General features: G+C 40.2%; 1 protein-coding gene across 12 annotated transcripts in view; it reads left to right on the top strand.

The window, feature by feature from the left end:
- LTBP1 (latent transforming growth factor beta binding protein 1) overlaps nucleotides 1-26677 on the top strand; it is a 453522-nt gene that overhangs the window by 214722 nt on the left and 212123 nt on the right. For all 12 annotated transcript variants that reach the window (XM_065929446.1, XM_065929445.1, XM_065929447.1 and 9 more), the window contains 2 exons: nucleotides 16863-17087; nucleotides 18480-18748. In XM_065929446.1, coding sequence (XP_065785518.1) covers nucleotides 16863-17087; nucleotides 18480-18748 — 494 coding nt within the window. The remainder of the gene's footprint in view (nucleotides 1-16862; nucleotides 17088-18479; nucleotides 18749-26677) is intronic.

Below are 26677 nucleotides of genomic sequence, written 5' to 3'. Positions count from 1 at the left end.
AGCTGGAATTCGGCATTCAGCTGGCTCCACAGTTGTTTTCTAAGAAGCCCCATTTGTTCATTGAAAAAGCACTTACTAGGTACCCACCCACAGGGAGGCCTGGCGTGATGCAGCCCACGGGGTCTCAAAGAGTTGGACACAGCTTAGTGACTGAACAACAACAACAAGTTACCGACCTGTAACTAGCATCTTGTTAAGCTCTAGGGCTGGACAGCTGAAACAGGCAAGATCCCAGAGACAAGGTTTCTTCCCTCCCAGGCGCTCATGACCTTCTGGAGAAGTCAGACATGCACTCAATTACAGTGGAATGCTATCTGTGCTGGGCTGGCTGTGCACGTGAATACATCGCTCTGAGACTGTGTGGCAGAAGTGGGAGCTCGGCTTTTCTCTAGTGTCATCAGGAAAGGCCTTAGTGATGAGGTAAAGCTTAGGCCAATGCTTGGGTTGGCATGGTAGGGTTGGGGTGGTGAGCTGGGAGGAGGAAAGCGCCTGTTACAGAACCACATGTGGGTGAGGGAGAATGGCCTGCTGAGAACAGACCAAGGGTCGGGTATGACTGGAATTGCAGGGAACGTGACCTCAATGGAGGGGACCCACTAGACACACATGGACGCATGTGGTGGGGACACCACAGAGGCCCGGCAGGTGATGGGAACGAGATCAAGAAGCAGCCTCCTGTCATGATTGGGTTTAGATGTCTTCCATCTCTGAGATTGTGAAGCAGGAGATTCATGCGTTTGGCTTTTAGCTCAAATGAACCCGAATATCAGATGGAATTATCCAGTAAAAACTGTTGGGGAACCTCTTCACTACCACCCTACTGTGTGATCATATCTATAAATTACCTTCTCATTCTTGTTAGGCATTTCATTCTTCTCTGCCCCGAGGTAAGAGAACCAAAAATGGGCTGCCGTGTCAGGAGAAATCTGAGGTAGAATTTTCTTTTATTCTAACAGATTGTAGAATTGCAACTTGTGATACAGCTTTATAAATTTTTAGTCCTGAGTGTTTGTAAAAAGGCTCTTCTTTTCCCTCTAACTTCAATTCTTTCACTAAGGCCTTATAAGTCTAAAAGTCAAAGAAGTGAGAAATCAGTTCTTACTAACTGAAGCAGAAACTGTTACCTCATCATGACAGCAGTTGGCAGGTGGTTGTTCAGCTGATTTTGATGGTTGAGTTTACGCAATCTCTTTCTATACCTGTGTATATATTCTGTCACCTTTTGTGTTACACAGAGGTTAAAGGTCACAATCTGTCATACTCTTAAGTATGTAAAAAAGGCATTAGGAGTCTGTTTCTCTAAGAATTTTCTAGTTCAGATATCTAGAAAGATCTGTGGCTGCCTTCCTCAAATGCACGTTCCTTCGGTGGCCACACAGGATATTCCGTATCCTTTGTGTTGGACACTTTCCTAGTCGTGGTGTTTGTGACGCCTTGCACTGCACCCCAGCGTCACCTTCCTCTCTGCTCCTTGGTGACGGCTTACTATCAGGAAGAGAACACTGTGAGGAATCCCCTCTCTTTAAAAGAAAATAAAAGACCAGGATAAAGAAATATGCTCTCCCGGGGTGGCGTAGTTAGGTGGGAGCCATGGGAAAGTAATGATCCATGGAGGGAGGGAATAAAAGGAAGCTGTAGACGGGCCATGCAGATTTTTGTTTATAGTAGTGGTTCCCAAACATTGTCTACTCAGAATTTATCCCTTTTGGCATCCAGCTGAATTTTACAGACCCCATTTCGTTTTATTACCCAGTGGGTTTCTTCTTTCACGCCTCTCAGGGAATGTTTCTCTGCTTTTGTGTTATTCCTGGGCCTCCACTGTGTTATCCTGCATTCTTCCCCCACCCTCCCATCCTTGACTCCACCCTAAACTGCCCTTCCTCCTTTTCCTTTTTTTCTACCATATTATGTCTTCCCCCTTTTGAAGACTTCCATTCAAAATAACTTAACCTTAAAAAAAAAAGGAAAAGAAATTGTATTGATAACTAATGGTAAGCTATTTAGATTGCAGTTTGAAGCAAAGTGAGTGATAACCCATATTTATGCAGTGGGTAAAAACTCCAGATGGAACAAGTTAAATAAGCAAGAAAGATGAAAATCATCTGAAGAGCTGGTTAGAAATAGATTATTTGTCATACACTTAGAGGGGTAGCAGCTTTTAAAGGAATGAAACAGAACATTATGGAGAAAAGAACCTATAAACTTAATTACATGGAATTAGTAAAATATCTGTATCTAAATAAACTAAAATGAATAGGAAATACATTTACAAAGATATTTTCATCATTAAGACAAAATCTTAAATCTGTTATCTATAAAAACCATCATAAAAGTAATTTTAAAAATCATGAAGATTTTATCGGATAGGTAAAATATGTTACTAAGTTGTTTCAGTCATGCCCAACCCTGTGAGACTCCATAGACGGCAGCCCACCAGGCTCCTCTGCCCCTGGGATCCTCCAGGCAAGAATACTGGAGTAGGTTGCCATTTCTTTCTCCAATGCATGCATGCATGCTAAGTTGCTTCAGTCGTGTCCGACTCTGTGCGACCCCATAGACAGCAGGCCTCCAGGCTCCTCTGTCCATGGGATTCTCCAGGCAAGAATATTGGAGTAGGTTGCCATTTAATATAAAGATAGTTAAAACAGTAAAAAAAAAAAAAAAAAGAAAAAAAAACTACAGGAAGTGTTAGAAATCTTTAGTAAATAGTCGTGTAGAATCAGCATTGTGATAATGTAACCTGATTGCATGTAGAATATTATGGCTTAGAAGTTATTCTGAAACTGTTAAACTGGTGCTAATATTAAAGAACAAAATCCAGTTTTGACAAGATGTGAATTTGGATATATGTTCATACACTGCTGTTGATGTTAATAATTGATAAACTCTTATTAGAGGATTCATCTATTGATGTACTCAGCAGTTCTGTGTCTCCTTATTGAATACTGGGAGCAGAGTAGTGAATGAAATAACATGCAGTATATTGCATGACCTGACCGGTTATAAGGATATGCACACTGCTTCCTTGCCTGTGCATGGGTTTGGTTTCCCCTTTTAAAAATTTTTTTGGGGCTATGGGGGAGTCTTCATTGCTGCACGCAGGTTTTCTTTAGTTGCAGCAAGTGGGGGCCACTCTTCACTGAGGTTCAAGGACGTCTCGTTGCAGTGGCTTCTCTTGCAGAGTATGGGCTCTAGGTGAGCAGTCTTCAGTAGTTCCAGGGTGTGGGCTCAGTAGTTGTGGCACATGGGTTTAGTTGCTCCGAAGCATGTGGGATCCTCCAAGCCCAGGGATTGAACTGGTGTCTCTTGCATTGCAAGGCAGGTTCTTATTTACTGGACCACCAGGGAAGCCCCTGGTTTCCCCTTTTATATGTTCCCAACATATCCTAATCGGGGAGTTGATGTTGATGGCTAACCTTTGCTGGGTACTTACTATGTGCTGAGTGCTTTGAATATGTGACTTCATTCAAGTCATACAACAACCATATGAGCTGGGTTCAGTTTTTATGCTCATTTTATAGGTGAAGAAATGAGGGGCAGGGAAATGTTAAATAACTTGCTCATGGTCATATCACTAAGAAATGGTGAAACTGGCATCCACACCCCCTTGAGATCTAATTCCAGGCCCTTATTCTTACTGCTTGTGTTCCTTGTCCTCCCTGTGATAAGATGGTTACATTGGTTTAATTGGCTCCTATGTTTTTCTTGTTGATGATACATCACATAGCACATTGCCTGTTATATACTAAGTGGCTGCTCAATATTAGTTGAATGCATAGTGGAAAGAATTACTAAGAAAGATGAAACTATGTGCTTGAGGATATTCCTTGCAGCTTTATCTGTAATAGTTAAAAAGAAATTCAGACAATCTAAACAAATAAAAAAGGAATGGTTATATAATTTACCATCTATCAACTTAATGAGATATTATGTAGCTATTTAGGCTCCATATCAGTTTATAACATGGAATAGTATCTTGGCTATATAGGAGCAAAAGAATACAAATGTGAGATGTGGTGATCCACACCATAACCTGGATGTCCCTCTAGGCATCAACTTATGGGATATAGATAGTATAATGATGATAATAAACACGAGCTATGCTAGCCTACTTACGCAGAAACTTCATCCCTACTGCAACCCTTGGGAGAATACCTAAGGATCACCAAGGGTTCTCCCCCCTCCCCACCTAGCACTGGTGAGCTGTACATCACAAACCATCTGCCCAGGTCTTTCTTTCCAGACTCTTCAAGGCCCGCTGCAGATGAAGCCCCGAGAGAGAGAGAGACCTCACCCCGCCCTGCGGAGGGTCCCTCCCCAGAACACCCAGCTCAGTGCCCTGCCTGACCTCGCCTCACGCTCAGAGAGAGGTGGCTGATAACCTGTGGAACTGGGAGAATAACCCTTTCTCTAACCCTGTCCTGCTCCTGGGCCCCAAACCAAGATTCTCCTCATGCCCAGAGTCTCACAAAGATGATGATACACCAGAAGGAAAGAGCCAGGGGGGCAGAGATTTTGGTTTGCTTGGTTTGTTGATGTTTGCCATGGGCTTAGAACAGTACTTGCTATGGCAGACATAGGATGAAACTTCACCGAATGGGCCGACACCACTTTTTGAGGTTCATGCCTTCCTTTCTCAGCTCCGGGAACTGAGGGGGACAGTGATGGATCGGCAGAGTGCGTAGCACTTTCTGCACCCGTGGGAGTGTTCTCTGTGCTGCCCACAAGCATTGTCCGAGTCTTTTTTCATTCCACTGTTTTTGACTTTGTTCTGACTCTTCCTCTGATGTCTGTGCATCCTTCTGTTTTTAAAAAAGAAGCCCTGATATGTTTCAGCTCATGTATTTCGACCCCTGGAGGATTTCATGAGTGTACCTCATCTACAACTGGCCAGATCTCCATCTAAGTTAGGTTTTGTCCCATTTGCACATCTGGTGACTAGTTATGAAAACTGTTTCTGTGGAAGAAGGAAGGAAGACTTGGCACAGGACCATGTGGTGAGACCGAAGGATACCTCTTGGTCTTTCCATCATAAGATCTATGTGGGAAAGAGCACCGGCTCAGGGTTTAGGAAATATGGGCTCGATCCCACGTCTGTCACAATCTGGCCCTGAAACCTAAGCACACACAATCTCTGTAGCTCACTCTTTGGTGAATAAGGTAATCGAATTAAGTTAGTTAACAGGTCCTTTTTAGCACCTGTGTGGAAACTGTAACACTTTATGGAACATCATTTGAAAACTACTGCTTTAGTACAAAAGCGCCCCAATTTACAGTGGTTCGGCTTACCTGACGATGGTTCGGAAGCCATGTAGATTTGGCTGAAACCATACTTTGAATTTTGATCTTTTTCCTGGGCTAACGGTAAGTGCTAGGATCCTCTCATGAGGCTGGGCAGTGGCAGCGGCTGTGTTCCCAGTAGTCACACCGTCATGAGGGTAAACCACCTGTATACACATAACCCTCTTTGTACACATGCACCCATTCTGTTTTCACTTTCAGTACAGTGTTTAATCGGTCCACGAGATCGTCAACACTTGATTATAAAATAGGTTTGTTAGATGATGTTGCCCAACTATAAGTGTTCTGAGCGCATTTAAGGTAGACAGAGCTCAGCTAGGATGGTTCTAGGTTAGATGTATTAAATGCCTTGTTAACTTTTGATATTATAGATGGGTTTATTGGGACATAACCCCATTGTAAGCTGAAGAAGTCCTGTGTATGCTTAAGTTAAACGGCATCAGAAAGAAATGAGGAGTGTTAGAAGAGATAAATGCTGCATTTTTTTCCATCTTGAATTTTTAGGGAATTAATGGCAATACTTTTTTATGTTGAGTTCTTGTCTGCAAAATGCTGTGCTATGAAATACGGGAGCAGTACAAAGAAGAGAAAGCATTATGGCCTCTTTCTTCTTATATTTAAAATCCAGTGGGAGGAAGAGAAAAATAATAATAATACAAGGCAGATTGATAAATGACATAGAAATTATTAAATATTAGATGCCCCCTCTGTGTTTGCAAGTGCTTCTAGGCTTCTTCCTATTCAGCATCTCCCTTTCTTTGGAGGAAAGTTTCTTTATTGGAGGCCATATTTAGACCAGACTTGAAAGGGCTGCAAAAATTAGGATGTGCTGTGAAGTCAGGAGGTTGAGGGCCGTTAGATATGTGCTCTCAAGTTAGATATGTATGTCGAGGTTTTTTTTTTTAATTACTGTTTTAAAAAAATACTTATTTGGCTGTACCAGGTCTTATCTGCAGTATGCGGGCTCTTTAGTTGCAGTACGTGAACTAATTGTGGCATGTAGGATCTAGTTCCCTGACCAGGGATGGAATCCCGGGCCCCTTGCATTGACAGTGTGGCAGAGTCTTAGCCACTGGACCACCAGGGAAGTCTCTATGTCAAGGTTTTGACACAGCAAATATTTTAAAATTATAAATTTAGATTAATCTCTAGTCCTATACTAATGGCTCAAGAATAAATAACAAGCAGATAATAATTAACTTAATGAGAGTATGAACTTGGTTCTCAGACCAACTTTGCAAATTATAGTGGTGTAGTACATTTTTTTAAACTTATTTTTAATATCATCTATAGCTTATGTGGTATTGTTTTTTGAGAAAGCATTTTGCAATGATATTAAAGAAAATGCCCAGCTACAATAGCTGAAATGACATTGTTTCTCTGAAGATAGTTGCAGTGATACCACTGTAAAAGGTATAGTCTTTAGGGATGAAGCATGGCATCGTTTTTATAAAGCCTGTCTCCCCTGTCCATTAGTCTACAGCTCTATCACTTCCCCCATTATGTTTACATAATGCTTTCAAGTGAAGTCAGCTTTTCATAAACATTTGGGCATTTTATAAACTGCTTTGTCGCTAAGTAGGCAACTGATGTTTGAATCAGTGTCTGACTATACATTAAAATAAAAAGAAAGCACATCATGTGGCAAATTAACCCCAGCCCCTTCTACATAAATTACAAGTGACCGAATATGTATTTGTTCCTTTCAAAAAATTTATATTGTGTCAGTCACACTAGTTGAGATGAGAAAATCTGAATTTCACTCTACTACCTTGGCTAGAGTTTTGAGAACCATAATTACAGAAATAGGAAAGAACCTGTGGATTTTGTCATTGGACCACCCCCCTTTTGCAGAGGCAGGCACAGTAATCCGCAAAAGTGAAATGACTTGCCTCAGTCTCCCAAGGTGTATGGTGTTGATGTGTTTACTCTGCAACCTGAAGATGTTGTTGTGTTATTCCTAAAGGCCAAAGAGCCCTAGGTTTGGGAGTTACTGAGAGCAAGCCTCTATGGATGAAGGGTATAAAGTGGAATTTTATGATTTGCTTGATATGGAAAGCTCCCTGAAAGAAAGTATTAGTTGCTCATTCGTGTCCAATTCTTTGTGACCCCATGGACTCTAGCCTGCCAGGCTACTTTGTCCATGGGATTTCCTAGGCAAGAATACTGGAGTGGGTAGCCATTTCCTTCTCCAGGAGATCTTTCCAACCTGGGGATTGAATCCAGGTCTACCCGCATTGCAAGCAGATTCTTTACTGTCTGAATCACCTGGGAAGCCCAGAAAGCTCCCTCGGTTATGCAAAATATAAAACTGGATCAAATGAGATAGCCCACAGCTATGGTGAGGTTGATGGTCAGTGAGCAGACAGCCATAAACAAAGTGGAGATGATGAATGGCCTCATCCCAGATTGGAAGCTCTGGTGAGCCTGTGGGTGGTAGGGCTTCCTATCTCCCCTATTATAAACAGAGCGTACTATCCAAGCATTTGCTAATGCACACCAGCATTAAAAATTAGATTCGTGGGGTTTTTGTTTGTATTAAGGTTTGCATTTGTTGAAATGTGCATTTCCTTTCATTCTAGTCCAGTGTAGTATTTGATAGATGGGGATGGGATGGAAATGGTCATCTTAATTTACAGAGCAAGTAAAACATAGATTGTGGTGGGTGCATTTTTAGTTTTTAGGAAAGCATTTTCCCCTTGCCCCAAGACTTCTTTGGACTCTTTTTTCCCCCTTTTACATGTACTATGACGAGCATTAGTCTCATGTCTCACACATTAAGATAACAGTCCTCTTACTGAAAACAACTGAGATGTGTTCTCCCATAGCTCTGGGGACCAGAAAGTCAAAATCAAGGTGTAGAGGGCTCCCCTCCCCCTGGAGGCTTAAGAGGAGAGTCCCTTTCTTGACTCTTCCCAATTCTCATGGCTGTTGGTGCTCCTCGACTTCTCGCTGCATCATTTCCATCTCTGCCTCCATCATACTGCTTCTTCCTCTTTGGCAAAATTGCGCTGACCTCACTCTTAAAAGGACTTTGTCATTGACATGAGAGGTCACTTGGATAAGTCAGGTTGAGTGCCTCCTCTCAGAGATTCTAGTCACATTTGTTTTACTCATCTACCACCTGAATAATATTCACAGATTTCTGAGTGTTCACAGGACATGGGCATACCTTTTGGGAGACCACCATTCAGCCCACTGTGATTTCCATGTGCACAGATAATCAATAAAGAGAATTTTTTTGAAGTCATCTTACCTTATAGGATCATTATCTATTTGAGTCTTAAATTAAGAATTTAACTTCAGTTTGGCTAAATAGTTATTCAGAAATTTAAAATGAGGTCCACGAGCTCAAAGCCAAGTTTACAGTGCACATTCCACGTACATAAAATAGATGATTCTATTTAACCTTGCTCACCTTTGTCCTTTCTCTTCCCCTGGTTCTGTCTTTTGTACGTCTTAATCTATCCTGGTCCTCGGTTTTAACTTAGTTTTTCCTGTTTTAATGGAAACATTATTATGTGTGTTAGGTCACTTCAGTCGTGTCCGACTCTTTACGACACTATGGACTGTTGCCTGTGAGGCTCCTCTGTCTATGAGGATTCTCAAGGTGAGAATACTAGAATGGATTGCCATGCCTTCCTCCAGCGGATCTTCCAAACCCAGGGATTGAACCCATGTCTCCTGCGGCTCCTGCATTGCAGGTGGATTTTTCACCACTGGGAAAGCTTTATAGGCAGCCCTATATTTTCTTGGGCTCCAAAATCTCTGCAGATGGTGACTGCAGTCATGAAATTAAAAGACGCTTTCCCCTTGGAAGAAAGCTATGACAAACCTAAAAAGCAGAGATGTTACTTTACCAACAAAGGTCCGTATCATCAAAGCTATGGTTTTTCCAGTAGTCACATATGGATGTGAGAGTTGACTATAAAGAAAGTTGAGCGCAAAAGAACTGATGCTTTTGAACTGTGGTGTTGGAGAAGACTCTTAAGAGTCCCTTGAACTGCAAGGAGATCCAACCAGTCAATTGTAAAGGATATCAATCCTGAATATTCATTGGAAGGACTGATGCTGAAGCTGAAGCTCCAATACTTTGGCCACCTGATGCAAAGCGCCAACTAATTAGAAAAGACCCTGATGCTGGGAAAGATTAAAGGCAGGAGGAGAAGGAGATGACAGAGGTTGAGATGGATGGATGGCATCACTGACTCAATGAACATGAGTCTGAGCAAAACCTGGGAGATGGTGAAGGACAGGGAATCCTGGCATGCTGCAGTCCATGGGGTCACTAAGAGTCAGACACAACTGAGCGACTGAACAGCAGCAAATATCTTTGTGGAAAGAAAGAAGAGTCTGCCCCTGCTCTGTCCCTCCAGCCAGCTTTTCCCCCTTTCTCTCCTGCTTTGACATTCCCACCACACCTGCCTCCTTTCAGTTTCTGGGCCTTTCTGAACCATATCTCACCTTAAGATCTTCCCTCCCGTTATTTCTTCTTCTGCAAACACCCTTCTGCCAGTGTTCACATCACTAGGTTCTTCCCCTTTCACGTTTAGGTGCAGTGTCACCTCCCTTGGACAGGTTGTTCCAGACCACCTGGATCGCAGATGTTTTGTTGGTTCTGTCTGGGACTCTGTTTCAGTTATCAGACAGATAATCAGGAATAGACTCTGAGCAATTTTGGAGCACAGCAATGGTAGATCTCTGCATTAAAAAAAAAAAAACCAAAAAACTCAAACTTAGATTTTAGTAAATGCCTACTAATCTCTGTACTTCCTTTCTTGGCTCATGTGTAGGACAGCGCCTCTGTGCTCGCTCCAGAGAGATGTGACCTCTCCATCTTGGTTTTTGGCTTAAGTTGTTTTATTTATTTTATTTTTTGATGCAGTGGGGGTTGGAGGTGGGGTGATGCATACTGAATTAAATGGGAAGCATGCAGATTTTTAAGAAGAGGGATAGGTTCTTAAAATAAGCAATGGTTTTATTTGTAGGGCAGGAATAGTGATGCAGACATAGAGAACTGTCTTGTGGATACAGCGGGGCAATTGAGAGAGTAGCCCAGCAACATATACATTACCATATATTAAATAGACAGATAGTGGAAAAGGAGATTGACCTGGTGCTCTGTGACAACCTAGAAGGGTGGGAAGTTCAAGAGGGAGGGACTGATTCACATAGTTGTATGGTAGAAGCCAACACAACACTGTAAAGCAATTATCCTCCAATTAAAAATAAATTTTAAAAAATGAGCAGTGGTTTGCTGCAGTGTTTCTTATCTGACATATTTGTTATCTGAAAGCTTTAAATGGCCACATTATTAACCTACTTTCTGGCTGAAAAGAATCTGTGGGTACCCTTTAAAAGAGAGCAAGGTAGGTATATTTAGGAGAGAGATAAAGTGATAACTTGAACTTTCTAAAAATATTATTTTTCTTTTCACCTTGCAAGGTACAGCAACTGAAACCTTGAAAGCCTTTAAGGGAACATTATTCTCCTAATGAGACACAAGTGGGAAAGTGGAAGTAGCTCTTCAAATCAAAATCATGTGTGTGTCTCTTTACCAAAGGACAGATGTAGGTTTTCCTTCAGATGGGAGTTTGTTTGCCCTGCCCCTGCCTTAACCAGAATAACTGGAAATAGTCTGCTGGCACAGAAAGCGAGGGGGCGGGTGGAGGGGCCAGGGTGTTGCTGGGAGTTGCATTAGCAAAGTCATGTACATTCTTAGAGCGCCTTTTGGGGACAAGCAGCTGAAATATTTTTATAGTCAGCTAAGATAACAGGGAAGAATGAGAGTCTAGCTTTTTATAGCCCCAATGTGTAGAAAATTCAGTTTACCCATATTGGTATACAGATCAGTATCTATTTAAACTAAGTTCCAATTTGTGGTGTAGACTGTGAATATTATCCTCTCAGCCCAGTTTGTTGAGGCCTGCAAGTTGTTTTATAGACCACTGTCAATGGTGGAATGTACCGAAACGCTGGGCATGTTTAAACCCTCCAACTTTTTCTTCCAGCCTGGATCCTTTTGCTCATTGTGACCTTTTATAGTCGTACCATGAGATGCTTGGAGTGGTTGTCATGAAATCACCGTCTTTGGAATAACAGGCTGAAGGCACACGCACCTCTTGTTATTTGTGGTAGGTCCCAGGTGACCGTATGATGCAATGAAGTGAATTATGGTGATGACCAACAGGATGTTGAGCTGACAAGGTTATGAAATTTCTCAGCCAGCATTCTATATTACACCTTCCAGTTATATGGTCTAAAATATATGTGCCATAGCTAGACTTACAGCTAGCATACCACAGGCTTCTGAAGGCAACCTTAAAGATAACTTACTCTTTTTCCTCTTCATGTGTTGAGAACATTTTATAGAACACTGGAACCCCAGACTATATATCACCAGGCAATGTTTTGAGAGTGGCAGGAACTTTTGAAACAGAAAGAAACTATTCATAGTCAAATCCTTAACTTTTGTAGGGTGATTTTAAATTTGTTTTCTTTGACATAAAAGACTATTTAGCTTTAAAAAGATCAATCTGCCACAAAGGACTCAATGCACAGTGACTGAATTGAGGCAAAAAGAACTTTAGATTGTAATTTAGATTTTTGTGAAAATGCTGGAACAGTAGAATAGGTATTTTATTTCTCACTCATAAATGGTTATAAATAGTGGCCAGTTACTGTTTGGAATAAGTCAGCAGATGTGGTTTCCTTTATGACCAGAGAGACACAGGGTTATTGGAGTTCTATTTTGGGATTATTGCTGTATCCACTTAGACTGGTACTGTTTTTGAAATATTTGTGTGGAAGCTATCTCAAAGGTTTAAAAATAGATTGAAACAAAGCTAATTAAATTAATTTCAGATTTCAAAATCTACTTTTGATACTAGAAATAAACATCAGCTTTGTTAAAAAAAAAAAAAGATGGTATTTTAGTAAAGGTGATAGGTAGACCTCTTTGCACAGTGGTGCAGCACCATAAAAATGACCGTGGAAGCTGTAACTGTGAAAACAATCTTAATAATCGTTGGGAAAATTACTAGTTCCATCGCCTTAAATTTTTCTTTTTGTCAAAACATTAAAATTCTTTTACTGTAGGTGATGTATGTATCGGGAAAGTGGAAAAAATAGTAGATGTAGATGTACATCAAGTGCCCTATGATGTAAAATGTTAGAAACACTGAGAATTGAAGTGTTTTATTTCTTTGAGTAGAACTTAAGAGTAACCTGAATATTTTCACTTTCTTCTCGTATACTGTATGATGTGGAGTGAGTATCTTTTCTTTGCTTTAGTGAACCTGTTAGTGAACCTTTCTAAGTTTGAATCAAGTTTCAACAACTCACCTTTGCGCTTTCCAGGTTGTGGAATATCTGAGTGCCTTTAATGTCATTCCCTTGGGACCATCTTTATTCCCACATCGCAACCACTTTCCAGTTTCATTTCCAGTGTTAGCACTTTTTGTTTCTTTGCTGTGCCTATTTTTTTTTTTTTTTTTGGCCATTTGGATAATACACTTCTGTAAAATGTCATGTGAGTTTGTCCTTGTGAAGTGATGAGGCAACTCAACTACCTGCTTTGCTGTCTGTGTATGAGGGAGGTTCAAGAGGGAGGGGACATATGAACTGAATAACAAATATGCCGGGATCAGTTGCCAACAGGCTCTGAAGGAAGTGATATGATTGGTTATTGGCCGCGATGCACACCTGTTATTTATGTAGTGATTTGTGGACCAAGGAGAATAGCAGTGAAGTTACCTAGTTAATATTGTGGCAAATGAAGTTCAGACCATGTTTTTGGGAGACTGGTATTATTTAATTAAACTGTATTAACTGAAATTCATGCATATTGTGCTAAGTCACTTCAGTCATGTCCCACTTTTTGTGACCCCATGGACTGTAGTCTGCCAGGCTTCTCTGTCCATGGGATTCTCCAGGTGAGAATATTGGAGTGGGTTGTCATGTTCTCCTCCAGGGGATCTTCCTGACCCAGGGATCGACTATACACAGTAAAGTGTGCTTGTATTCCAGTGATAAATTATTTGAGATGCTTCCTCCTCAAGCTATGACCAAGAAGAAAGCTATGACCAACCTAGACAGCATATTAAAAAGCAGAGACATTACTTTACCAACAAAGGTTCGTCTGTTCAAAGCTATGGTTTTTCCAGTAGTCATGTATGGATGAGAGTTGGACTATATGAGAGTTGGACTATAAAGAAAGCTGAGTGCCGAAAAATTGATGCTTTTGAACTGTGGTGTTGGAGAAGACTCTTGAAAGTCCCTTGGACTGCAAGGAGATCCACCCTGTCCATCCTAAAGGAAATCAGTACTGAATATTCATTGGAAGAACTGATGCTGAAGCTGAAACTCCAATACTTTGGCCACTTGATGCGAAGAACTGACTCACTAGAAAAGACCCTGATGCTGGCAAAGATTGAAGACGGGAGGAGAAGGGGATGACAGAGGATGAGATGGTTGGATGGCATCACTGACACAATGGACATGAGTTTGAGTAGGCTCCAGGAGGACAGGGAAGCCTAGCATGCTGCAGTCTATGAGGTCGTGAAGAGTTGGATACGACTGAGCGACTGAACTGAACTGACTGAAAATCTTGGCTAGGCATGCACATTGAACTCATCCAGCAACAAGCTGTTGTTTAGCAGAAGTTCAGTTGAGAATTGAACTGGGAATTATGAAGTCTTTGACTCAACCTCAGAGTCAGCTTTGACTCTTCTTACTCAGCATCTCACTGTAGACTAGACACTTGAGGAAGCGTATTCCAGACCCTATCTTGCATGGGAGTTTTGACTTTATCTGCCCCATAGTCAGACCCTGGACATAGTTCTTGGCAGTCACCTTGGTCATTTTTTCCCAGTTCTTTCCTTTCTCATTCAGTGTCTTACCTCTTCCTTCACCTTCTGTTTACTTCCTGTGTCCCATCTCCACGTTTCACTGATTGCCTGTCTATCATAATATTACTTCATGTTTCTATCAGTTCCTTTTGCCATGATCCTAATCCATGGGTTTTTCAAGTTGTCTTTCAGTTATTTTAATATTCTCCTGTCTGACTTCTCTACTTGGTCACTCTCCTTTCCAGCTAATGCCACATGCCATCACAAGAGTAATCTTCCCGGAAAATTCTCTCCTTGAAGTCTCCAAAATAATTTATTAATTACAGAGTAAAATCCAAACTTTTTATCAGACCTTTAACCATTCTCTGAGTTAAGTCTACATCTCCCAGTTTATCACCTGACTCCTCTCCCCAAGGAATCTAGGGTTTCAACAACACAGGCTTTCTCATTATCTTCCAAATTTGCCTACCTCTGGCCTTTCACACACCGTCCTCCTGGGATTCAGTCCTTTCTGTTTTTCTGAATCCCCAGCTTCAAAGACTTATTTCAAGTGAGCTCTCCTAAAATGTCTATTTTGACTTCCCAGAAATGACTTTTCTCTGAAGTTCCATAGAACTTGCATTTTGTATTTTCCAGCGTTACTTACTTGTTGATGTGTATTTCTAGTTATCATGTGTTACCTAACAGTTGCAGTTAGCTCTTACTTTCTTCTGTAGTACCTAGAATGGTATTTGACAAAGTAGTAGCCATAAATCTGTTCATTCTTTTATCTAGTAATTTTTATTGAGCTGTGGCATTTTTTCTAAAAGCTGAGCTACACGTTAGAGGTAAAACATCGAAGTCCCTGACCTCACAGAGCTCTAGTTGAATGGGACATACAGAAATGAAGTCAGAGGATTACAATGCAGTAGGCCAAGGGGCATGATGAACAGTGAATGAGAGCCCATGGAGGCACAGAGGAGAGGCCCAAACCTAGATGAGGGTCAACTGGAACTGCTTCCAGGAAGTGAGGTTTAAGCAGAGTCTCAATGGTGAGCAGGAGTTAGGTGGGCAAGTGGGGAGGGTATTGGGAAGCAAATGGAAAGAGTGTTCCAGGCCAAGGATGCAGGGTAGATAAAACATGAGGAGGGGTGAGAGAGCCCTGTCCACTCAGGAATCAAATTCAGTGTAGCTGAATTGTAGGAAATGAGGTTTCAGAGAAAACAGGATCTCTCTGGTGAGAAAGATGTGGGCATATTTGATAAATGTTTAGAAGGCAGGACCTGGAGAACTGGATATTTGAGTGGTTTGAGAGGACCATCAGATTTCTGTTAAGCATCCCTCAGTGAATGGGAGACGTTAGGGGGAAGATGATCCTGTTCCAAGTGGGACATTGTAAGTCTGAAATGTCTATAGAAGATCTACAGGATGTAGGCAGTGTGGAGTGCAGCAGAAAGCTTTGGCTCAGAAATATGGTTTTGAGTGACATCATCATATGACAGGATGAAATCAGAACGTGTAGGGTTAGTGAAGCAGAAGATTTTAAGACCAAATCTTGAAGCACGTCTGTGTTTAAAGGATAAGGAAAACGTGGAGTCTGCAAAGAATAGTAAGAGACTGTGGACAAAGAGGAAAGAGCAAACCGGGTGGGTGAGATGTCAGAAGCCAAGGGAAGACTGAAATCCAACCAATGGATTTAGCAATGCAGAGACCATTAGTGACCTGAGTAAGAGGAATTTCAGCGTAGGAGAGGGATGGGAAAAGGGAACACACACAAAGAAGGAAATACAACTTGGTGCTGGCTAGCTAGTAGTGAGCAGAGAAGTGAGCAGATAATTCTTTTGGAGTTTGGTCATGGAGGAGAGGATTGAAGCAGAATAGAAGCTGAAAGACAATGGAGTTGAAAGACTTATTTTTTAAGCTGCTGGAAATCTGATCAGTTTAAAGTCTGATGGGAAGGATTCATTAGTCGTAAAGAGGTTGGCCATAAGCTGAATTTAGCCAGAATTTAAAACTCTTCATAAAATTCTTCACCCAAACACATCCTTTTACCTTTTGCTATTCTAAATAAATTCCCAACTATTAATCACTCTGCTCCTTCTAGGTTTCACTGTCGCCTTGTTATCCTAATGGGATTGCAAATTCTTGTAAAGCAGGTTTCAAACTATTCTATTCCCTTATTCTGGGTAGCACTTTGTTCAGTTCTTTATGTAGAGAAAATTCTCGACAGATATTATTTTTAGCACTTTCATTTGTTTATTCTTGGAGGAAATATTTAATGTCCACTATGCGTCAGACATTATTTTAGTTGCTGAGGATATAAAGCTCATTAAACCAGGCATTCCTTTCCCCCAAGGAGTTTATAATCTAGAAAGACAGTAAATAAGCTAGTAATAGGAAAACAAAGTAAGTATAGAATGTAGGAGATATCCTGAGTAGCTTTGTATATTTACATATATGTATATTTTTTCCTATGAATTCTTTCCAGCATTGTGGATGAACAACCACAAGCAATTGGAGAGCTAAATGACTTACTTAAGGTGGAAAGAAAAAGGTAGTTTAAAAAAACAAAAAAAGGAAGTATTTTTGAACCCAGTGTAGGTTCTCCTTGGTTTACCATTTCTAGAGTCATTGGTAATACAATGGCTATGCTTTGGTGGTGTTCTATTGGTTGATTGTTACTTAGCTTTTGAGAAGCTAGCCAACTCTTCACATTTCCTCTTCCCGTTACAGTAATTTGCCATCTTCCGTGTATGAATGGAGGCCAGTGCAGCTCAAGGGACAAATGCCAGTGCCCTCCAAATTTCACAGGGAAGCTCTGTCAGATCCCGGTCCATGGGGCCAGCCTGCCCAAGGTGTATCAGCATTCCCAGCAGTCAGGCAAGGCGCTGGGAACACATGTCGTCCACTCGACACACACTTTGCCTCTGACCATGACCAGCCAGCAAGGAGTAAAAGGTAAGCTGACTGTTTTGATTTTGCCTATTCGTCAGAACTCTGTTAACATGCCAAACCTATATATATTCAGAAGTCAAGTGCCTGCAGGGTTGGCATTGGAACAGGATATGGGCCCAGTTATATGGTGATAGTGCTTTCTCGGCCATAGAGAATGGTACCTAGGAACTGAGAATTTGGAGCCCATCTTTCTCTGGTGACACAGGACCAAGAGCTAATAAGCGTACATGGTGCTCTTCTGGCAGGACCTGGGAAAGGGGAAGATGAACAAGATGGTGTTCTGACCCTTATGATCATTAATCATTTAGTAGATCACACGGTACCTGCTGTTGAATACCAATTCTATTTTGTAGTCAGAGTGCTTGGTTTTAGTTCTAAACAATCTGTAACCTCCCTGGGCTTCAGTTTATTCATCTGTAGAGGAAGATAAACTAGGTCACTTGGAGCTCAAATTCTATGACTAATTCATTCTTTTCAACCTAGCACCTCTCACACATGCACAATTTTTAAAAAAGGGGTCAGAGAAGTGTTACTGGCTCTTATTCTTTAAAACCTGAATCTTAGCATCAGAAGATAAATTTCTGTGTGAAACCTGCAGAGAAAGAAAATACTGATATAAAATGTCACACTAAAATATTTTGTGTGTGTCAAAAGAAGCACAGGAGTATGTACATACCAGGTTTAAGGGTAAAAGAACTGTTTTGTGAAATTGTGTTATAAATCCTACAGTCTCTCTGATGGAAACTTTGTGAGAAATTAGAAAATAATCTAACTCTTGAGTCTTAATTACTTTTGTTTGATAAAATGTATGACCACAAGTAGCACAAATTTCATAGTCTTGTGGCTCTTCTGAAAAAAATGTTTCATGAATCTGTTATTGTGAGAGGTTTAAATTTTGCTTTGTAAAAGTAGTTTTATTCTTTAAAGTATATAAGTTCAGCTTTAATTTTTGAGTGTCCCCTTTTACTCTCAAGAGTTTTAATGGCTGTGCAGCAAAACTAGATCCACACTATAAATCTTTTATTTATCCTATGCATAATATATATGTGGTCTTTCCTGGTGGCTTAGTGGTAAAGAGAATCTACCTGCAATGCAGGAGACATGGGTTTGATTCCTGGGTTGGCAAGATCCCGTGGAGAAGGGAATGGCTACCCACTCCAGTATTCTTGCCTGGGAAATCCCATGGACAGAGGACCTGGTGGGCTATAGTCCATGGGATCACAAAAGAGTTGGGCACGACTTAAACAACAAAACAACAGCATAATATATGTGTACTTAAGTATATGTGTGTGTATAAAATTTAGTTTCATGCTGATGAGCATGAAAATTTACTTTCATTGTGACATGCATGTTAATTATTTACAGCTGATAAGTTTTCCTCCCAATCTGTTTTAGTGAAATTTCCTCCTAACATAGTCAATATCCATGTGAAGCACCCTCCTGAGGCCTCGGTCCAGATACATCAGGTTTCAAGAGTGGATGGCCCAACAGGTCAGAAGGTTAAAGAAGCTCAACCAGGCCAGTCCCAAGTCCCTTACCAAGGCCTTCCTGTCCAGAAGACCCAGACGGTCCATTCCTCATACCAGCAAGTCATTCCTCATGTGTATCCAGTGGCTGCTAAGACCCAGCTGGGCCGGTGCTTCCAGGAAACCATTGGGTCACAGGTGAGCAGCACCCCAGCCCATTTTAGTGATATGTTCTAGATAGTCTCATTTAATAGGAAAGACAGCTTTGATGAAATGGGGTTTTTGTAGAAGGAATTGGCAACCTGTGGACCTGTTACTATAAATAAAGATTTATTAGATACAGCCAGATCCATCAATTACATACTGTCTCTGTCTGCTTTCATGATATTGACAAAAGGATTATATACTTTCAGTGAGGTCATATGATCTGAAATGCCTAAAATATGGTCTGCAAAGACCTTTACAGGAAGAGTTTGCCAACCTCTGATATATAAGATACTGTAAGCATTGTAAGATATTTGGAAGTATCTATAAGATAGTAGTATGTATTGAACTTCCAGAAATGCTGCAAGATGTCCATGATTGCCTATTGGTATTTTTTCAGTTACAGTGATCTGTGTTTAAAGCATGTGTCAGGCATGAGATACGGTACATGAGATATATTTGACAGAGATGCTTGAAAATTTTCATGCCTTTTTGCAGTAGTTTGCTGGTTAGTGGATATAGTCAAGTTTTGAACCCAATAATAATTTGTCATCTTTTATTTTCTTATAAAACTATATAACTAGAATAGCAGTGTATGAGTTGTTTGAAGTGTATTTTAAATATTGTATTTATGTGTAACTGTAGGTCTATATATCGTTAAGTGAGAGAGAAGTTGACTTTTCTTCAAAACTCAGCATTGATTGTGCATAGTAAAAGCAACAGAAAATTACTGGTTCCTCTACCACAGTTACTTGGTGCTTCCTGCTTTGGAATTATAATGACATAGCTTTTTCTGTGGTTCTTCTCCTGTCACTTGATTATGGTTTTAACCCCCTGTGAGAAGAATAGGTGAGATCTGTTTATCTACTGTTATCTGAATATTCAAAAAATTATGTGTGTCAGTGTGTGTGATATCTGTTGGTAATAGAATCAATCGTTCTTGCTTTTGAACCTGGAGGTTTTAGGTGCTGGGCAAGTCTATGGTTAGGCCATCTCCTTTCTTCTAGTTGTTTAGTTGCTCTTTTGCGACCCCATGGACTGTAGCCTGCTAGGCTGCTCTGTCCATGGGACTTCCCAGGCAAGAAAACGAAGTAGGTTGTCATTTTCTTCTCCAAAGGATCTTCCTGACCCAGGGATTGAACCTGTGTCTCCTGCTTTGGCAGGGTTTCTTTACCACTGAGACACCAGGGAAACCCTTTTCTCCTAAAGGAAGAAGCAAAATTGGTTTGTAGACCAGGATGGAAAGAAGAGCCATGTAGAGTTATAAGACCTTGGTTAGAGCCATGGGCTCAGAACTTGGTGGCAAGGAATCAGCTTCCTTATTTGTCAAGTGGAGACAAGAATATGGGGCTTGGGCAAGATTAGACTAGGCGAAGTGACATGCTCTGCAAATGTTACAGAACTATACAAATACTAGCTTAGAAAATGCTTACCTGTTGAGAGAGTCAAATGTAAAATAGAGTAGGTGATTGCTTATGTCATGTAACTTCACTAAGGCAGGGAAGGTTTAATCTCCCACTCAACCTTGGTCTGCCTGAAATGCCTACTGAAAGGGGGGCTTTTTCTTCCTCAGTTGAAGACCAGGTTTAAACATGCTTTTTGCAGAAGGAATATCATCAAGTTACATTTAGCTTAGAAGTAAGGACTGGATTACTGTGTTAAGGGCAAGTTTTTACAGGGGCAGTGGGGCTGAAGTAAACCTCATGCACGGCACAATTTGCCCCAGAAAAGCCTTGGAGGAGGAGGACAAATTTGGTGTCATTTGCATTGTTTCGTCATTGCAGCTTAGGTCAATCATGAGGAAAAAGCAGGTCCTTTTAAAATTCTGTGCCCAGTATCTTTCTCCTTAGTTTCCAAATTGGAACACACATGGTAAAAAGCAAGAAAATGAGATGTCAACAGACTTTGTTATTCTTGTACATGTAATTGTAGGCAGATAGTTGTTCACTGGAAAGAATATAAACAAATTTACTTTTAGGCCTAAGATGGGTTATACAATTCACATGAATTGGATAGTAGGTGGAATTATCCAAATAATTCAGACTCATTGGAACACATTTTTGCCTTATCTGGATATTTCTCTGACTTCTGATCTAAATGATCCAGACAATGATCTCAATGCTTAATTCATTTTGCATGTGTAGTCAGTAAAAACAGCTTCAAAATATTCTCAGAATACATTTTTTTTTTCCTATTGGTGAGAAATGTTGAATGCCTATGATTGTCCAATTTGTGCAGTTAGGATGATCCAGGCATTAAAGAGATTACTGACAAAATAGTCAGTAGTATATAAGATGCGTCCTACAAAGGTGTTTGGAAATATTTGTGCTTGCTTGCTATGGTTGTTTTGCAAATACAGCTACAGAGGGAGGTATAAGTGGATTTTAAATGAACGGCAGAAAACCCTAACAAGTACTTAGAATTTTATTTATTATTTATTTTAAATAAATACTGGTGTTTTGCTCAGTAGGAAGATTCTTATTTACTGAGATTATACCTACTGAGAACTCAATGTCATAATCAGTAAGCACCTATGTTTATGTATTGCCATTAGAGGTCATTTGCAAAATTTGGTAAAGATATTCTTGTTTCTGTAGCACATTCTAACAATGAGCCAGTAAACTTGAGGTTGAAAATCCAACATGAACTGTGATCAGTGTATTCGAATTCATGGGACTTTCAAAGAATAGAATTTTGGGACCTGCTTGGATGGTGGAGGAAAATGGATGATTGGTTGGGAAACTAAGCTCCCAGAGAAGAGGGGAGAAATTAAATAGAGGAAAGAGAACACTGTAAGAAACAGGTGAAGAAGAAGCATCAGAAGGGACCAGAGAAGTCAACTAGAGTAGAGTTCCTGGCAGATGTTGGCACAGATATGAAGTCTTTTAAACCTTAGGTGTAGGGCAAAATCAATAACTTGGTGTCAAATTAAAAATAGCATGATTCCCCTTTGATCAAGTGATCAAATTCAGAATCATTAAAAGCAGGACAAGTGACATTATGTTCCTCCTAATGGGCTACAGTATGAAATGTATAGCAACACCTTAAAAGGATTCTTGCCAGAAATATATAGCAGAATCTAATTGAGCCTTTACACCTAACCTCCAGCTTATAGGGAATGTTGAAGGTGAAGAAACAAGCCAAAGCTATCACAGCAGAAAGACTGATAAATTGTTGCTTGGTTTCCTTAAGACATTCATATCATTCAACACACACACACACTGACTTCCCCAGAAAGAGACTAGAGAGATAACAGCACATCTAATGTATGAACCTTAATCGTATCTTGGCTTTAAAAAAAAAATCAACACACAGCTCTGAAAGACATTTAAAGAACAATTGAGGATGTTTAAATATGGGCTGAGTATTAGATGGTATTTTGGAACTATTCTTTTCTTAGCTGTGATAATGGTATTAGAGGTATGTAGGGCAGTGTCCTTATTCTTGAGTGAGGAATGCCATGATGTCTATAATTTACTTTCAAATGCCTTTTATACACAAATATAGCAAAATTGTAATAGCTATTGACTCAGAAGTGGAAATACAAGTGATTACTGTTTTTATTCTTTGGGTTATCTCAGCATATTTGAAAATTCCTTATAAGAAAAAGAAAGAAAATGTGAACATTTTCTTGACTTATGAATAGAATAATATAATTTTAAGATAAATTTAAAAGCTCTAAGTTTAGTACATTTACTGAATGTCTAGAAAATTTTAAAAGTTTCAACTTTTGAATGAGATGGAAGTGAATGTGGACATGGTAGACATGAGGAAGCCAGGGAAGAGAAGTTGGCCTTGGTCCAATTGTGAAATGATCAGGGTCCAATATAAGAAGTTAACTTGAAGAGTTGAATGCAGAGGCTTTTGTGAAGGATCCAGCATCAGGATTTGATTATAGGCTGTTGTGAAGAAAAAGATGGTGATGAGCTGGACTGTTCTGAACTTTCTGGCTTCAGAAATCAGATAAATGTGCTGTCTGATTGATTAATTGACCCTTGCAGGGGAGGATTATGAGGTAAAGATGAGTAGCTACATCTTTGTTTTAACCAGTTCTATCTTTGATTGATGTCAAGAATCAGGTATTCTTGAGTAACAGTCATGGAATCCAAAGCTGTTTTAGAGATGAAGTGAGAGAGGATTAATGGAGAAAATTCAGTGGTTAGCGAATAGACCTAGTAATGATAGATAAATAATACAGATTTTTTATACTTGTCTTAATATTATAAAGTGGAAAGAATAGGAATAATGTGATTAGAAATATCTAAAATGCTTTTTACCTTGATGGAGAGTGTCAAGATAAAGGGGAAAATGCCTTTCTATTGTGATGTTTCATCTTTCAGAGTCCTAAAAAATAATTTATTCTTAATATTATATAGACTGTTGATTTCTATGTGAATCAGGCTGGGTACAGGAATCACTAAATTCACCTTCAAGTATTAAGAGAACAGAAATTAATAGAACACATAGAGTGATCAGGGCTTCCCCAGCAGCTCAGCTGGTAAAGAATCCACCTGCAATGCAGGAGACCCTGTTCAATTCCTGGGTTGGGAAGATCCCCGGGGGAAGGGATAGGCTACTGATTCTAGTATTCCTGGGCTTCCCCGGTGGCTCAGACAATAGAGAATCTGCCTGCAATGTGGGAGACCTGGGTTTGATCCCTCGATTGGGAAGATCCCATGGAGAAGGGCGTGGCAACCCACTCCAGTATTCCTGCCTGGAGAATCCCCATGGACAGAGGAGCCTGGCAGGCTACAGTTAGTGGGGTTGCAAAGAGTCGGATACGACTGAGCAACTAAGCTTGGGATGGCCAAGAGGAACTGGTTTCTTGAATGTAAATCAAGTTTGAAGTGTACTACAATAAATAAAAGATAACTCATAATAACCTACTGTATTGCACAGGGAGCTTTATTCAGTGTTCTATAAGGAACCTATATGAGAATGGAGTCTGGAAGAGAGTGGATGTATGTATATGTATGGCTGATTCCCTTTTCTGTACAGCAGAAACTAACATAATATTAAAAATAAATTATACTCCAATAAAAAATGATATCAAGTTTGAAATAGTTGAAAAGTCATAATTTTGGCAAAGATAGGTATCTGTGTTACCTCCAGTAAGCACTGGTACTCCATAAATATTTGAAAATATTTCTGATATTTTGCGCAATGTATAGATCAAATTAGAATTACATTTCTAGTGGTTATAGTTATTTCAACATTTCCAGCAAGTTTTCATCTCTAACGTGTGCTTAGTCACTCAGTCGTGTCTGACTCTTTGGACCTGATGGAGCCTTGATACAGACCCCATGGACTGTAGCCTGCTAGGCTCCTCTGTTCATGGGGATTCTCCAGGCAAGAATACTGGAGAAGCCAAATTTCAGAAAACACCCCTCAAATCTATTTTTGCACCATAAGATCATTGAATGGATACACTTTTTCCATTGTTCAAGGGTGTCTTTTATTCTAAATGGATTTTCTTAACAGTGACCCAAGTTGGAGACTTATTTGGCATCGAGAGTTTTTGGTTGTTTCAAACATGTTTTATGTATTGCCCAATTACTGGAAATGAACATTTACAGTGACCTAATGATGCCAGATGGTGTGAAAAGACCTTGTGTGAGATGGAGGGTTGGGAGTCCAGCTTCCAGGTTGGGTGTGCCACTGCCGCCTTGTGAAATCATGTGTTTTTTGTTCATTGTGGGAATGTGCCCCTAATGTTGTACAAGATGAGACAAAAATGTAGGTGCCTCAAGACTTTCCTATTGCAAGTGCCAAAAGAGCAGCACATTGCACATATGAATGCTTGCATTAAAGAGAACAGAAATACTAGAAAACCTGAAGTAGAAGTAGACAGAAGAGAAAGGGTATTTTTAGTACAGCACTCTAGCACAGGTAAAGGTAATCAAATAACACTCAAACTCACTTTCATGGTTGGCAACCACAAAATCCCTGTATTGTTGGGGAAAAAAGCTCCATACAGGTACAAGATGTACAAACTATAAGGTATAAAATAAGTTACAAGGATATATTGTACAACATGGTGAATGTAGCCAATATTTTACAATAATTATAAATGGAGCATAAACTTGAAAAATCGTGAATCACTATATGGTATACTTGAACTTATATAATATTATATAGCAACTGTACTTCAATTAAAAAAATAAGGAAAGTTTAATTTTAAAAACCATAAGAAACACTCTAAATTCTCTAATATATATTCTAGAGAAGAAAGTAAGCTTTTATGTGTATTAGAAAGAAAAGGACCACTTCTTGATGTGAAATCCTGGTATCATTGAAAAAAATCTTTCTTTCCTTTAATTATTGGTCATATAAATAATAAGCCCTTGGGCAAAAAGTAAAGAGTTTGCAATCCTCTTAGAGGTTCTAGAAGTTGGACAGGAAAATAGAAACAATGGGCCTTTGGAAAAAGAGATTCTTTAACTGAAGATTGGTCTTTTTGGCAGATAAATTCAATAACATCCTCATGCTCTAAACCACAATACCGGGACACACACACACTTCTGAAGGACCAAACAGATTCACTTGCTTTTGTTAAAAATGAGAAGAAAGCTTAAAAAAAAAAAAAAAAAAAAAGAGCATCATGGAGAAACTAGCATGAAAGTGTGAGCTCACTAAAGTGGGGAAGTATATTAACTTCATAGCTGAAAGTACTTTTTAAAAAAGTCTCAGGACTTTGAAAAAAAAAAATTTCCTGGTTTCTACCACATAGAAGCCAATGAAAAAATAGAGCTGTCTGTTGACTCTACACAGCAGAAAAAACAGAGATGGGTAAGTAGAAATGTATTGTGCTGGCCAAAAAGCTTGTTTGGGTTTTTCCATAAGCCTCTTAGGTGGCATGAGTGGTAAAGAACCTGCCTGTCAATGCAGGAGATATAAAAGACATGGGTTCAATCCCTGGGTCAGGAAGATCCCCTGGAGGAAGGCATGGCAACCCACTCCAGTATTCTTGCCTGGAGAATCCCATGACCAGAGGAGCCCAGTGGGATACAGTCTATAGGGTCACACAGAGTCAGACATGAGTGAAGCGACTTAGCACAGCACATATAAGATGGTACAGAAAAAGCTGAACAAATTTTTGGCCAGCCCAGTAGACGTAGCAATGGGCTTCAGACTTTGAATATCTCTTCTCATTGATGAGAAAGGAATTTAGTGCTCAATTAAGGGATCTAGGACATGAAATTCTGCTTAGAAACCTCTTCTTTGATTTTTTCAGACTCTTCTCTGCACTGATGATGAGCATTACTGGGGTGAGGCCTGAAGCGAGGATGAAATACTAATTTTATCCTGATGGGAGGATAATGCCAGAATGGTTGTAACACTTTCACACTGGTTAATTCCCTAATTGAGTCCATAACTTACATAAATACATGAGAAGTTTCAGGAAGGAACAACTATTAATATAAAGCATTATTACTGCAGGCTCTCGGCCTCTCACTTCTGTGTCGTGGTGTTATGGGCTGCGTTAGCCAGGCTGGGTCAGCAGTGGGGGCAGGTTTGTATGTGGTCCTCTTCCCCACTTCCCCAGGCAATGTGCTTTTGGGGTCAGGGCTCTCCTGGGTGAACTTGACCTTGCAGAGGTGCTGCTGGGCAATGATGAGGGAAGGTAGGGCCAGAGTTACCAAATATCTGCCTTCTCCAGGAGCAGAGAGTCCCGTGAGGGTGTGTTGATTGCATTTACTGCAGTTAGGCCTCCGTCAGGTGGAATAAATCATAGCCACCGGACACTTCCTATGCCATCTGAGATTTGCTTCAGTGTCCTACTCAAACAGCCCTTTGACATATTTAAGAAATACTTAACTGACCAGTAGGGAGTCTGATTGTCCCCAGTGGCTCTGAAATGCCCATCTTTGCCAAACCTTACCTGTGTCAACAGCATGACGCACACACATGACACCTTGCATA

Source organism: Muntiacus reevesi, chromosome 3 (assembly GCF_963930625.1).
Source record: "Muntiacus reevesi chromosome 3, mMunRee1.1, whole genome shotgun sequence".
Lineage (NCBI taxonomy): Eukaryota > Metazoa > Chordata > Mammalia > Artiodactyla > Cervidae > Muntiacus > Muntiacus reevesi.
This window is presented reverse-complemented; position numbering and strand designations above follow the sequence as displayed.